This window comes from Buteo buteo, chromosome 2, assembly GCF_964188355.1.
Source record: "Buteo buteo chromosome 2, bButBut1.hap1.1, whole genome shotgun sequence".
Taxonomy (NCBI): domain Eukaryota; kingdom Metazoa; phylum Chordata; class Aves; order Accipitriformes; family Accipitridae; genus Buteo; species Buteo buteo.
This window is the reverse complement of record NC_134172.1, coordinates 19212027-19227079: the sequence shown is the minus strand read 5'-3', so window position 1 is coordinate 19227079 and position 15053 is coordinate 19212027. Positions and strand designations below refer to the sequence as shown.

Sequence of the window (15053 nt, the reverse complement as noted above, 5' to 3'; positions counted from 1 at the left end):
CCAGGGCCGCGATTCGCAGCTCTCCTGCACTAGGTCCGCAGCCTACCTGGGCCCTCCGCGGCCCGCAGGTGCGGCGCAATCCCCCGTGGGGTGGGCCAGGCCCCGGGGGCTGCGACCCCGTTCTGGAGGCGGTCGGCTCGGGACCCCGGGTTGGCTGTGGCCCGGCGACCGCCCGCTTCCCCGCCGGGAGGGGAGGCCGGGCCGCCCCGGCGCCCCTCGCCGCGCCCTGCCCGGGGCGGGCCGAGCCCTCCCGGCTTTGCCGGCGCTTGCGGGGGATTAGCGGGGCAAACCGCTCATCCGCCGCTGACCACGAGGCGGGACTGCGGCCGGGGCCGGGGCCGGGGCCGTCCGGAGGAGGAGGGCGAGTCCGAGGCACAGTCGCCGGCGGCGGCGCGGCCCCAGCCCCCTCGGCGGGGCTGGCTCTGCGGGGACCGGAGGTTTCGCTGCGGGTAATCCCCGGCCCGGGAGCGGCGGGCAGGGCTGAAGCGGGGTGGGGGGGGGGGGTCCCGGGACCGGTGACCGGCTGCCGGCTCCGCCGCCGCTGTGTAACCGCCGCCCCCCTCCCCGCTCGCCAGGGAGCCCCCGCGGCGGGATCCGCGCTGCCCGGCGGCCACGCCTCGCCGAGGGGCTGCGGGGCGGCCCGGCCCCCCCGACATGGCGGCCCGGCCCCCGGAGGGTGGCGCAGCGGGCAGGACAGGCCGAGACGGCACCTCCCGCCGGCGGCGGCGGCAGCCCCCGTGTCGGGGCGGGCGCTCCGGGCAGCTGCGGGGCGGGCAGGCGGGGCCGGGGTGCGCGGCCTGCGAGCGGGGCTGCTCGGGGCCCGGGAGGTCCCGGCCCCGGTCCCGGTCCCGGGAGGCGTGTGGAGGGTGCGGGTTGGCCCCGGCCCCTGGGCTCTCTCGTTCAGTCCCCCTGGTTGTTTCTACTTATGTGTTTGTTTATCTACTTGTTTGTTTTCTGTGAGTGAGTTTCTGGGTAAGGAAGGTGTGGTGGAACCGGTCAGGGCGCTGGGGCCGGCAGCAGGGGCTCTTAGAGCGCTGCCCGCCCTGCCGTGCAGTGTGACACGCAGGCCTGCAGCGTGACCGTGGGCCTCGGCAAGACACGTGTGAAATCTTACTGGGCCCCAATGTACACTCGTACCCCGAAATGTCTTGCTTGGTAATGTTAAGTGCAAGCAAATTTGCCTGTTGTCTGTAACGCCTTCCTTATCTTGCTGTCAAATGACTGCATCGCCTTAATTTCAAGCCCTGCCAAAGCACATTGATACAGCTGCTAAATTAATTTTGAGTTGCCGCTTTGCTGCTGTTAGAAGTTCTGAGAAATAGGGAGTGAGTGAGATCACACCATATTGATTTTTATGGCCTCGTAAACTTTTACTGTGTTAAAATAGGAAAATTAAGTGATGCTTTAGCTTTGAAAGCTAAGTTCTTTGCTAATATATTGATCTAGTGTGTAGTCATTGAAAAATTATTCTCATCGCTTGCTGTGCCTCTCTTCTGGGAGCCACAAAATGAGCTGGATATGATTCGGTTCATGGATTGCCAGTGTCAGTTCATTACTTCTGGTGGCACAAGGTCCGAATACAATTTGATAATGAACCATTCCGCCTTCTGTTATTAATCTTGTTTTCATGATTGTAATGCCCCTGCATAAATATTTTATGTCGGATGACAATTGCCACAAAAATCTTTAGCTCTCATTTGTTTTCAAAATATCAGAGCTTTTAGAACAATAATTAAACTTAGCATTTTGTTTTCATGTTCTTTTCATACCCTCTTCCTATAACTAAAGGTTATGTATCAAAAAATTGGGATCCTGTACTGAAGGATTGTCATCCAGTGGGTAGCCCCTATGCATGAGATTAGATTGAATGCTTGCAGCCCTTGCTGATTCTTTAACCTGTTGCTTAAAAAAACCCCTCCTCCAATAGAGTTTCCTGAGAACTGTAAACCTCAGCATGCAGTAGGACTTTTACTGTTGTGGGGCATGGTGGGGAATGGAAGGAAACCAAGGTGGAACCTAACACTGATGCAGATCTCTTCCAGCTGTGCTCTCTGAGAACATTTAGAGAGTCAAGTGCTGAAGTCTCCCATGAGTGGGGCTAGTCAGTTCAATCTGCAGCAAGTAGAAATGTCAAGATCAGCTGAATAATAATCAGCAGATGAAATGTCAGTGTGGACACCCAATATGCATTTATCTATAGAAGGAGATCAGGTACCGATACCACACAGTACTGTTTCTCTGCTCCGTGTAGAAGTTTTGCAAAGGTCAAGGAGTCCAGAGGCATCAAGTTTCTCTGAAAGCTGTCTTGCCTATTGGGAAAGTTGTTGCTGGATAACAGTCAGCAAAGAGGAAGAGTGTTTTTTAGAAACAGAAGCAGAGTTACCCAGCCCTTCAGAGAGTGGACACTAAAAAGTGCTCTCAAAAATAGATCAATTTTTTCCTTGACCAGCCCTAAGATTAACATATATACTTTGAATAGTGCCCAGGAAATACATTGTCTGAGATTAAGCTAAATTTATCACCACTACTTGCCTCCAAATGCTTTAAAGTAACCATTTATTTCTACATTTACATTAATTTAGGGTTCGCTTGTTGGGTTCAAAGTTTGCTTGGCAATGTCATTGCATGGTTTTTGCCTTTTCTGTGCATCATCAGACAATGTTCAAGCTGCCTGCCAGCTTTCAGGTGATGAGATGTGGCTGGCTTGCAGTTTCCCTGACTGTAGCATGGAGCCAGTACTCATTTTGTCAGTTGTCAAGCTATAACTCTTTGTTTCTAGCAGTTAAGTAGGATGGGATTCATTTTACCTAACATGTCTAGGTCTGAAGCTGTATAACTGGGTTCCTGTTGTAGTCAATGGAAACTTAGCCAGTATAATCAATAGAGTCTGGAGAGCAAGTCCTCTTATGCTAAGGTAGATGCTAACCAGGTCAGGTAAATCAATTTTTGATTGCTTTGACTGCCTAAAATAGGATTATATTATCTAGCTTAGGTTCCAGTAGGTAATAGGTATATTGTACATTTATCAAGTTAGGTGAATCCCAGCTCTTGTGTCTTTCTTACTCGTGTAAGCACACAACAGTGAAAGAAGTGGACTGACTGGTAGAGAAGGTTGTTGATTTTGATTCTTCATCTACCATAGCTGAGGCTAAAGAGGTTGGTGGTTTTTTTTTTCCTCTGGAAAGTTTCTTGCAGATGGGAAAGACAATTGTTCAGTTCTGGGAAAACACTGGGGGATGTATAGAGTGGAAAGTAGTAAGCAAACTGATGTACATTCAAGAGAATAATTCAGATAGACAAATCGATAGTACAAAAATTACATAATCATGCAAAATTATACTTTTGTTGTTGTTTAAGAGTGAGATTATAATGTTAAGTGTATTCAGCTTTGGACAAGTGAAGTAATAAAACCAGTTGTGTTCCAAACACTTGTTTTTAACTAATTGCCAAACTAGATAATCTATTCACGCTGAGCTTAGATTTGACTATAGTTCTGTCGTGGTTTAACCCCAGCCAGCAACTAAGCACCACGCAGCCGCTCACTCACTCCCCCCCATCCAGTGGGATGGGGGAGAAAATCGGGAAACGAAGTAAAACTCCTGGGTTGAGATAAGAACGGTTTAATAGAACAGAAAAGAAGAAACTAATAATGATAATGATAACACTAATAAAATGACAACAGTAGTAATAAAAGGATTGGAATGTACAAATGATGCGCAGGGCAATTGCTCACCACCCGCCGACTGACACCCAGCCAGTCCCTGAGCGGCGATTCCCTGCCCCCCCCTTCCCAGTTCCTAAACTAGACGGGACGTCACATGGTATGGAATACCCTGTTGGCCAGTTTGGGTCAGGTGCCCTGGCTGGGCATGAGAAGCTGAAAAATCCTTGACTATAGTCTAAACACTACTGAGCAACAACTGAAAACATCAGTGTTATCAACATTCTTCACATACTGAACTCAAAACATAGCACTGCACCAGCTACTAGGAAGACAGTTAACTCTATCCCAGCTGAAACCAGGACAAGTTCCCATTCACATATAGGTTGTATCATCATCAAAATCAGAGGCCATATATCCTCCAGAATTAAGTAGGGGTGGTATTGGAATTTCCAGAGCAAAACTTATTCTTTGAATGATGGATGAGATAGTGTGCTGCATAAATGGCTCGTTACAGCTACATTTATACTAGCTCAGGATCTGAGCTGCAATCCGTGTTCATAGTTGAACAATCAGATTATTTGGACATTTGTCCAGGAAGTGCTAGGTATGAGTATGATGAATGGCACATTGTAGTATCATGCTCTTGGCTTGTCTTAAGAATTCCATGCAGCAACCTTGAACTTTCTTATTAAATAGTTGTCAGTGTGTCATAAACTCATGAAATAAGAGGAAATGTGTTGTAGGATTTTACTGTGCTATTACATTAAGTATTTCAAGGCCCCACTGTGCCTTGTGATCAGTACCAGACCAAAGAGCTTATAAACTAGATATTGGACAAAGGCATTGGGTGGCAAAAAAGTGAGGTAAGAAAGGTTTTATTTTTCTTTGATATAACAAGCCTCAGCAGTGTCTACACGAACATTGCCTACAATTTCTTTTTCTTTCTTTCCCTTTTTTTTTTTAGGTTGATTATTTTTCTGGCATCCATTAGGCAAGAGGTTTAAGTTTCAGAAGCTGAAGGAGTGCAAGTGTCACCTCCACAGAGGTAACAGACCCAATAGGCAATGTAAGCTAGTGTTACTGGCTCCTGACATCCACCTCCTGTGACACATGTGAAGATGTCTGGCAAATTACAGGGTAGATATGTGCAGGAGCTGTCTGGTTAAACACAAGTAGTGTTTAGCTACTTGTGGGAAAGGGGGGAGTGATGTGGACAAATAAAAGAGATCAAAGATGACCTTACTAGGTGTGATTTGAACTGAACCAACGAGGTCCTGGTTCTAATTTTCAAGACCAGAAGATTGTGGTAGCCAGGAGACAAGATGCTCATGGGAACCTAAAGGCCGGATTCATTTTAGTCATGTATGAATAGGTGTCTGCTTTGCTAATCATGTAGGCTCCCTTTATGGAGAAGGATGAATGACATGAGGCAAGGTGCCTCTCGTTTTATCAGCTCCTTATGGAGGAAATGGATATGCTTTCATCCAAATGAGATGGAGGTCTGTTCAGAAGCTATTGAGGGGGAAGGTTTAGAAAGAAGCTGCAAACTTAGGTGGTATGAAACAGTAGTAAAAATATTGGATTAACATGTAATATTCTATGTGAAATGCAGGCTCTATTGTGCTTGCAACCCAGCCTGCAGAAGGAAAACCTGTTGCTTATTCCCACTTGATTCTGTTGTCTGTAACACTCTGTGGCCTTGACCATAAAGCCCTCAACAGTGCAATTGGTATGTGTCTTAAGTTTTGGGTGTGATAAATGTGCTTCATTGAATTGCCTTTGCAGCAATCAGACAGTCCACAGGAGATACACTGTGTTCTTCATGAGGCTGCCCCTTCCTTTTCCCTTCCCTTTCCAAACTAGCTGGATACTGAAAACGATGGAGAATGCAGTGATCTGCCAGTATTGATGCTGAGCAGGGTATCTCTGGATCTCTCTAGTACACGACCTGAGGTCTGCTGCATAGGGTGTGTACGTCTGATGTGACCTAGGAAGCAAAAAGTGTCATAGGGCTGGCTCATAAGAATTCTCACCCAATTTGTTCTTATAACTGTGACAGCCAGATCACTGACACCTTATCCCTCTCTTAGAGCCAACCCCCCCCCCCCAAACAAACCAAAAAACCCAACCACATTGGCTTGTTGTCTTAGAACTCCAAACCTATTTTGTCCCCACCCCGAATACCCTGAATTTAATCACTGTGTCACAGTCCGTTTGGATCTCTCAAATTTACGGGACAATGTACTCTGTGGTTTAAACTTTATTTCATAAGCTCATTAAGAAATACAACAAACACACACAACAAACAGGGGCTCAATCCCCTTTTGCCCAGACTGGTCTGTCACATGAATTCACTTATTCACCATTCAAGTCATAAGGTTTCATAACTTATAAACCATAACTCTTAATTCATGTGCTTATGAGCAAAAAAAAAACCCAACCCAAACCCCACTTAGTTACTTAGTTATCTAGCTGGCAGCGAAAGTGCTCATCCCTTCCACCTCTGTCACAGTGTGGGCATCCCCTTTATCACACTGGGAAGCAGGAAAGCTTCAGCAGTGCAGCTGCTGTTGATCTGCTTCAAAATCTTTTGGGGTGAGCTGATGCTTTATACCTTCCATCTTGGAGTTTGGTCTATACCATTTTCCTAAGTTAGCAGGTTCTGAGGAAACTGCCAGACAAAAGATACTGGCTGCAGGAGACAGCGATTTGCAGGTAACACTAGTGCATAATGGCCCTTTAGCTCTTTCTGGCCGCCTGTCCAGCCTACATGGTGCTCTCCTTTGACTTAATGGTGCTGTTCCCAGCACGCATCAGGCCTTAACAGGAGCTGGGTTAGCCAAAATCTGAGCAGAAGTTGAGTGAACTGTCATGCTGAGCACACCAGAAGTATTTTAAAGGGGTTTTATAGAGGTTCAAGGGTACATTCCTAGCTCAGAATTTTGGATCAAGTTGTAAGTTGTGGTTTTTTAAAGTAATTTTTTAATGGTGAGGGGTGTGATAAATTACCCAGTTGTTTGGGCATCCAGACGTATTCCAGAGACAGTCCAATTTATTCCTGAAATATGAGGTTAAATCATCATCAGCTTTCTGAACTTCACTGACATGTAATAAAACATTATTCATCACCCAGAACAGAACACTTGAAATCATTCTATTTAATGTATTTTTAATAATAGTGGAAGCTAAACAATTTATCTGCAGGGGCAGTTCTTAAACATGGTGGAAGTGAGGAAATATGATGTTCAATATAACTTATTCAAGTTATGATTTTGAAGCTGTAAATCAAAAGACAAAGGATTAGTGTGAATAATTCCTTCTGGAATAGCACTCAAATTATTGAACTATGACAGCTATAGAATGCGTTATTGTTAAGTATGTGGTGACTTTTCTTAAGACAAGGTGATGTGCAACCTGTGTGATTTGCAGAGGAAATCTTGTGAGTCTAGCACTCTCCTCTCGTAGCTGAATACCACCTGCAGGACCATTTTTCCTCAGCCCTTTAACAGTTCTTGTGCCAGTCTCCGCAGACAAATAAGCAATTGATACTGGGAGTCAGTGAATTTCAGCTGCATTCTGTTAATGTGTAGGAAGTTAATGAAGCCTGGGAAGCTGTCTGAAGCTGTAGGTTTTGATGTACATGTTTTTTCTTAGAGTGTTCTACTTGCTGTAAAACCTCTGTGCAGAGTGGTGGACCTTTGCTTAAGGGTATGTTTGGAGATTCAAGGTATCAAGAGTTCCCTGCGTGGCTCTGGCATGGGCTAAATATGAGAAGCTGGTCTTTGCATTCCTGCATCTTAAGTACTTGTCTTTGAAGGGGAGGAAATGAGTCTTCATTTCTTCAAGTTCTGCATATCTCCTACTGTAAGCTGCCTGGGTCAGAGGCTCTTACTGTGTATTCTTGTAACGTGGGACACAGCAGACCCTAGATTTTGATGGGAAACTACATTTTCTGTAGAAAATAATTTATATGTAGGCAGCCTCCAATGTTCTGATGAAGGAGCCCATTGATAGCACTCTACCTTTTTTTTCTCCCCAAAACTCACTAGTTATGGATGGAGTATTCAGTAAAACTTTAAAAAATAGTTAACCTCAATTCTAAAAACTAAAGCTCGGATAAAGAAATTTTGAAATTCCATCCTTGTTGAATCCCTCAAAACAAGGGTTTGGGATTATGAATCCTAATCCCTTTATCATCCCCGATTTGGTTATTATTTTGTGTAGTCCCAATTATGAGCTAATTACAAAGCATTTATATATACACATATAAAGTGATCCAAAAAAAAGAGGAACAATTGTATTTGAGCACTATTTTATAGGCAAAAGAAAAAGAAAGTTCCAAAAAAAATGTTGTAACTCGTTTGTGTTCATTCTCTGGGGAAGAGATGGCTTTGCCTGGAAGTGGTGAAGCTCCCAAGGCATGGATAAATACTAGGCATGAGGTGGAAAGGTAATGCCTTAGAAAGAGACTGCAGTCAATGTCCTGGCTGAGTTGTGTCTATATGAATCCCAGGGGGAGGGTTGGTCAGAAGGAAAAAACAAATTTTGATTCTGGAATGGTAATTTGAGGTTTTACATGTTACAACTACATGTCTCCAGATCTTGATCCTTTATCTTTACTTTGACCTCACCCTGGATTTGTGTTAAGGGAGATTTCATTGTAGCAGGTAAAATTGGGTCATTTTCTTCCCACAGCCCTTGAAATCACGGTGCAGGGCCAGTACTTGTTGCAGTCCTCGGTGTGCAACAGACTGCTGCAGGTTTCCTGGTGATAAGAGGATATTTCACTGCTTAGCTTCCTGAGTGGGTATAGAAGTTGGTAACAGTCATGTATATATTAAAAAAAGAGGGGGAGGTGGGGGAAAGAGAGAAGAAAACCCTGTCTTCTCACTCATCAGTGAACTAATCAACCAAGAACAATATGATGGGAAGAATCCTGAGCCCTGTGTTCCCCAGGCAAGATCGTATTATCCAGTAGAAGAACAGTCTGAATAGACGTGACATGCCACTGTGCATATCAGATAATTGAAAGAGCTGGTACAACGCATGTTTGTATAGCAGTCTATTTCAGTTGCTTCTAGTTGGTATACATACTGTATGTATAGTCGATATACATGCTGCATGTATAGTGGGATATACATGGTTATATAAATAAGTGGATGAATAAAGACAGTATGTCTAGTATGCTGGAAGCCATAGATGAAACTGAAATTGAAGCCATTCTCTTCATTATCAAAAAAAGTAGTATGGTATCACGGTGCAATTTCTGTCACTGGAGTAATACCACTCCATATAATATGGATAATATGGATAATAATATAAATAAAATGCTTTATGTGTGTAGATTTGTGCTGTCGACATAAAAAAATCCAAGAGTAAATACAGTGTAGTCTGTTTATAAAGTATTGTATAAAAATTTTAAAAACGGGTATATGAAAATGTCCATCCAAACCTGGCTCGTTTACTGCATAGTGTGCTCAGGAAGAACTTAAGCACTCAGTAGCTGGCTTGCCTACTTAATAAGGGCTTGAGTCTGTCCTCTTCCCTGCCCCTTTTTCAGTCTTGGCTCTACAATTAAGAATATGAGAATGTAATTTTTAACACATTTCTACTGAGTTTTGGCTGTTCTTAACAGGTAAAGGTGGGGTTTCTGTTCTGTTGTTGTTTGTCTGGGGGGGCGGGTGTGCTTTGTTTTTACCATTGTAGCTGCTGGATAGTTAGTCACTATGAAGGCTTGTGTAAGTGAGTTGTATCCATCATTGACCAGGACATAGGTGTAACCTGGTCAGTGATGGATACAATTCCATCATTGTAAAAGGTGTTTCTTTTACACTATGTAAAACAGTTGTTAATGAATGTACATCAGTAAACATGTTTTCCATGACTGTTAATGCTTGGCTGTCAGAAGACCATAATATTGTGAAAAGATCTGCCACTTTGATCTGCTTGGCCTTGCAAGATCTACATCAAATTAAAATGGTAAGAGTAGGATTATAAAACTGACCATTTGCTCTAAAAGTTTGAGTGAACCTAATGCTACTATTTAACATGTTTTGGTTTGTGGGGTTTTTTTTCCCCTTCTTGCCTGATTCTTGGTAATGGAGCCAAATTCTTTTGGATTTTATGAACTTGACTCCCATTCCCCTGCCCCTCAGAAAATCCCGTAGTGACATTATAGTTTCATTGAAGTGCATGGGAAAGCTTCTACTAACTTCACTCAAGCCTGAGATTAGTTCAAATTATTATTTGAATTTCCTTTCATTTGATATTGTGTTGACTGCAAGTACCTATATTAAGTGCAGCATTTCTTGTTCATTATGCTTTCAGTGCATGCACACTACATGCAAAAACATTTCTAGCATTTGAGACTGGAATGTGTATTTCTCCTGGCATTTATAGGAAACCAATTGCTATTAACCATTTGTTGAGGGAACATTGAAATCTCTTTTTCCTAGGAGCCATCATTTGAGATGCTTCCGTTGACTGGGAAAACAATAATATTTGATAGCTTTCCTGATCCTTCAGATACCTGGGAAATAATTGAGACTATTGGCAAAGGAACATACGGAAAAGTTTTCAAGGTGTTAAATAAGAAAAATGGCAGCAAAGCAGCAGTCAAAATTTTGGATCCTGTTCACGTAAGCTACTTAAATTACTTGGTTTGTGCTTATTTAATTGTAAGTGAATTTATGCAGTCTTTTTCTGTTAATCTAGGTAGATCATTTGCATTAGAAATGATAGTGAAATAAACTGCTTCAACCTGCTGAATATCAAGCTAGCTATCAATGCATTTTTCATATCATGAGTGATCTTGGAAGTGGTTGTGTATGGTAGAAGTCAGAAGTATATCTAAACTTTACTTTTACTTTTGGTTCCCCCTTGTTTATCTCTTACTTTCAGAAGCAGAGCCGATTATTTTCCTTTTCAGTACCAGGAGTCCTAGTTTCCTCTACTTTACTGTTGTTCCCTTTCCTTTTTTTTTTTTTTTTTTTTTTAAGATACTAGCCAGTTACATACTTTTAAGTACTTTAGATGTACCTTCAAGCATCTATTTTAAGTACATACTTTTAGCTGAGTTACATGCTATGAGTGATACTTTAAAAATAAAATAGCATACTTTCTTTTTATTGTTACTGTTGGTTCTGTGTTTTCAGAATGTGCCAAAATATGTAGGTATCACAGAGGGATCCATCTTTTTAAATGGAAAATACAAAGCCAATAGCTCCTACACACAAAGCACCAGGTGACTGGGAGGTGGAATTATTATGTTGTAGAGTATGTTTTTGTTCTCAAAAACTGACATTTATTGGGTGGCAGATTAATGCTCAAAGGGTAAGGAAGAACATTAGTCTGGCTTGTAAAGGCATACCCCACTGATTTCAGTGGTGCTGCATGTGGCCTGGGATTTTTCTCGAGAACAGTAACCTGCAAAACATGGACAAGGAGCTGTTCCTGTTTCAGGTGGCCTCTTTGAGCTCATCTTTTGCACTTCCAGTATAGGGTTGTGAGGCATGTGCTTCCATTTCACAGCCTCTGGGCAGGAAGGGAAGAGCACACCATGCCACGTGAAACGCTGCAGGTCTGGAGCTGCACAGCTACACAGGGCTCTGTCTACCCCTGCATATCACACAGTGTCAGATTATGATCCTGTGGCCTGTAAGTCCATGAAATGTGCTTGTGAAAACATACCATCTTGCATTATCTTTGCTGTATTTCTTGCTGATCTGCTTTTTATTTCAGCATGCTTTCAAAGCAACAAAAGGAGGCTCATCTCAATTCAATATCACGTACCTCTCCCAAAGTAAACATGATTTGCAGCCAAGTGATAAGGATCTTGATTAATTCAAATGCATTGGAAACTATTTTTGATTCTGTTGCTTTCTGTAAACAAGGTTCTTGTGCTTACAATGAATAGGCAGGACTTTCTTGCAGTTGGTGTTCATCTAAATGCCTGTATAGCAGGAAATGCTTCTGCTTTCATCTATTTCACGAGTGTTCAACAATGATTCTTAAGTGGCAACTGGCTATGGCAGGGATTACTGAAGGCATCGGGGAAACTTGAAATGTTGTGTACGCTTTGGACGTTGTAGGAAGAGGATAAAGGATGATGACAGGAAGAAAGAAGAGGTAGTAATGCTGATGCTAGAGGAAAGAGAAATAGATTAAGTAGGAGAAAAGAGTAGAATATAAAGAAGACAGAAAAATACAATGAATAAAGATACAACGTAAGGAATTAAAGAAGAGAAAAGGTATAACTGATGAAAACACGTTCCTTATTTTAATGAAAAAAAAATGGAAGTCAGTAATGCAGTCAACATCACACTCCAAGACTTGAATCTTTTAACTGAATATATTCTTTTTTATTCTAAGAATACTATTCTTCTTTTCCCTCTTCTATTTACAGTATGTCTGGAGTAGCTGCTGTACCTCCATGTTACTGTTAAAATGGCAGCCCTATATTAGAAATAGGGTGAAAGCAATAAACTAGTTCTTTTTGTTTAAACTGAAAGTATTATTAATGGCTGCAGAGGGAGCCATTGCAGTGAAGAAAAGGATACTTTCTGTATTCTTTAAATTTTACAATTTTTTTCTTTGAAGATGCTTTCAGAATTGTGCCACTTGAGAGGTGGACTGAAAAAAAACAAGAAGAAATGTGGTTTTATATCACTTGGTCTAACTGATATTTCCAAATTAAACTGGGAAACTACGTTATCATGGGTGATGTGAGACTGAAATAAGCATTTCATGTTTAATCCTTTAGAGCTCTCAGATTATTTGTGTTGAATAACAGCTCAGCTTTTTGAAACTGAAAAGGGAAAGTGGAGGTGTTGAAATGAGAGTATATGAAGATGGAACTGAGAATGCTCTTAGTCTTGTCCTCAGGGCTTTAAGTAAATACCATTGTACTTTAGGGCTCTTAGACAAATTATCCTATGTCTAAGTTCACATGAAAATATTCCCTTTACCATTTCTAGAAGAGGTACACTTATGCAGGTAAATATGTTAAATTCAACCAAATATTTCAGGTTTTCTTCCTTAATAAAATACAGAGGAAGATTTCTGGGTTTAGTATCCACAGAATGAATATTGTATTCATTTCATTCTCTCTCTTTTCATTTCTCCTTATAATAGTAAGAATCTCATAAAATCTGGGTACCGCCTCAGAGACGGAAAACTCTGTTAAATCACCCCAAGGCAGCCAGGGGTATTGTATCTTCTGTGTGTAGTTTTTTGGCTTCCGACTCTTTGAGGTTTTAGTGGGGTTTTTTTGCTTTGTGATCTGTCCTTTTGTTTTTGCCGGATGTATTTTCTCTCTTCATCCCTTCTTATCTTCCATTCTTTCCCTTTCCTTCCTCTGCCACCTTCAGTATCTTGGTTCTTTTCTTCCTTCCTTGCATCTCTTTTTTTTTTTTTTTTTTAATTGGCTGTATTCTTTGTTGTGCTTATGGGAAAATTAACTTAAAGTGAGTTCCTCCTTTTTTTGAATGAGGAAAATTTCTGCTGTTTTTCAGCTACTCCAATAAAAAAAAAATCTCTAAAACCCTTCCTTGTGAGAAGACTTATTCATATAATTTCAATATGAAAGTTTAATGGCCTAATTCCTCAAGATTCTGTTGACAGTCAAAGTTCTCTGAGACCAGTCAAGCTGGTCTCAAGACAAAAGGCTAATATGAGGAACCTGAGTTGGATTTAGCATTGGAGAGATCTGTATAAGAAACAAGTCCTCTTAGGGGCAGATGCCTTTAGTGGTAAACAAAATGAGGAGTGTCATTCATTGGGAATACGAAGCATCCCTTTTCTCTGCCATGGTCACTTCTATTTGGCAGTGGTGAAACAGGTTTTCAGCACCGAGTAGGTGCTTTTCATTGATATGAAATCCGTTCATATGGATAGCAGAGTTTATAGGTAGTGTTCCTCTAGAACTGATTTTTCATTTCTATTTCTTTTTTGGTGGGTATAAATAGCAAATTTTATTAAAAATGTTTTAAATCTAGAAAAGAGTATGTTTAACATTTTTCTTGAGATCTAAACAATGGGGGAAAGTGACTGCAGCTATTCTGCCTCTACCTGTGGCTAGTATGGATTGTATATTTTTTCAGCATGACTGAAACACAGTCTGATAGTATCCCTCAATAAGCAATTCCACTGCATAGGTGGAATGGGTTACCTGAGTTATCCAGTCCCCACCATTGCTAGCATCCATGGTTGGTCTGAAAGGGCTTTCACAGCTCCTGGTGCATGTATTGGCAAAATTTGTCCTCATCTCTCAGCTCCAAATGGATTTCCATTGCTGTGTAAGAAACCCGAGGTCTGTAACAAAAGACTGACAAAAAGCCACAACTCTTACAGCTCAGTAGGAGAAGCCAGAGAGTTCACGGATGTCACCAATTTCTATGATAGTAGAAAATGAGAAAAATTCCCAGATTATTCTAGAAAGTGGGATGATAAATGAGTAAGGTGTGGCTGCGGTCATATTTGTTTGTGCACAGAGGGGCAGAGAGGTAATTCCAGCAGCACCATCTCTAGCTGGGGACACCCTTGAGTCGAGAGAAGTAACAGGTGACTTCCCGAGGCATCTGCATAGCTACTCACTTGTGGATTGCACTGGCTTTGTCTTGAAATGCTCCTTCCCCATTCTCCTGAGGCTGCTGTGTCATACCCCATGTGTTCATTAGTTATAATTGATAAAGTCCAAATAAAAAAACAGGTGACTGTTTTGTACTGAGTAAACAGAACCAAGCTTTGTAGCCCTGCAAATGGTACATTCATGTTCTGTTTGGGTTTTTTTCTTTGTATTATTTCAAACTACATTTGAATAGCCAAAAAGATGCTGTATGATGGTTTTTTAAATGGCTATCACTATTTATTTATTAACTGCTATGTATTTCTCATTTGACACTAGGATATTGATGAAGAAATTGAAGCCGAGTACAACATCTTGAAAGCTCTCTCTGATCATCCCAATGTAGTCAAATTCTATGGCATGTACTATAAGAAAGATGTGAAAAATGGAGACCAGCTTTGGCTAGTTCTTGAGGTAAATAATTCAGAAAAATAAGAGTTTTCTCACAGTTGGCATTCCAATGTTGAGTGTAAACTCAATGAATGAGATGCAAGTCATTTGTTTGAAGTTTTTCTTTAGAGTGATTGCATGTGAAGGGATAAATGCTGTTGTTTAGTCTTTTCAGTGTTCTGAATTAATGGTCTGCTCTGAGTTCAGCATTCCTACTGTGATATTATGCTGATAGTGCTGTGCCTTCAGAATTAGGATATAAATTCTAATACAACTTCATAGGATTTGCTACCTAAAATCTTTCTTTGGTGAAAGGCTTGTCATGGGAATCTTTCTCTGGTAGCATTTCTTTAAATATGACTAAGATATGACATA

At 41.7% G+C, this 15053-nt stretch overlaps 1 protein-coding gene across 2 annotated transcripts in view; it reads left to right on the top strand.

The window, feature by feature from the left end:
* Nucleotides 1-313: 313 nt before the first annotated feature.
* MYO3A (myosin IIIA) overlaps nt 314-15053 on the top strand; it is a 124114-nt gene continuing 109374 nt past the window's right edge. Inside the window, exons 1-5 of one of the 2 annotated variants that reach the window (XM_075047349.1) lie at nt 314-449; nt 4629-4730; nt 9570-9643; nt 10120-10302; nt 14568-14702. In XM_075047349.1, coding sequence (XP_074903450.1) covers nt 9641-9643; nt 10120-10302; nt 14568-14702 — 321 coding nt within the window. In that variant the 5' untranslated portion in view covers nt 314-449; nt 4629-4730; nt 9570-9640. Of the gene's footprint in view, nt 450-4628; nt 4731-9569; nt 9644-10119; nt 10303-14567; nt 14703-15053 lie in introns of those variants that run through there. The other variant, XM_075047340.1, reaches the window with a different exon arrangement.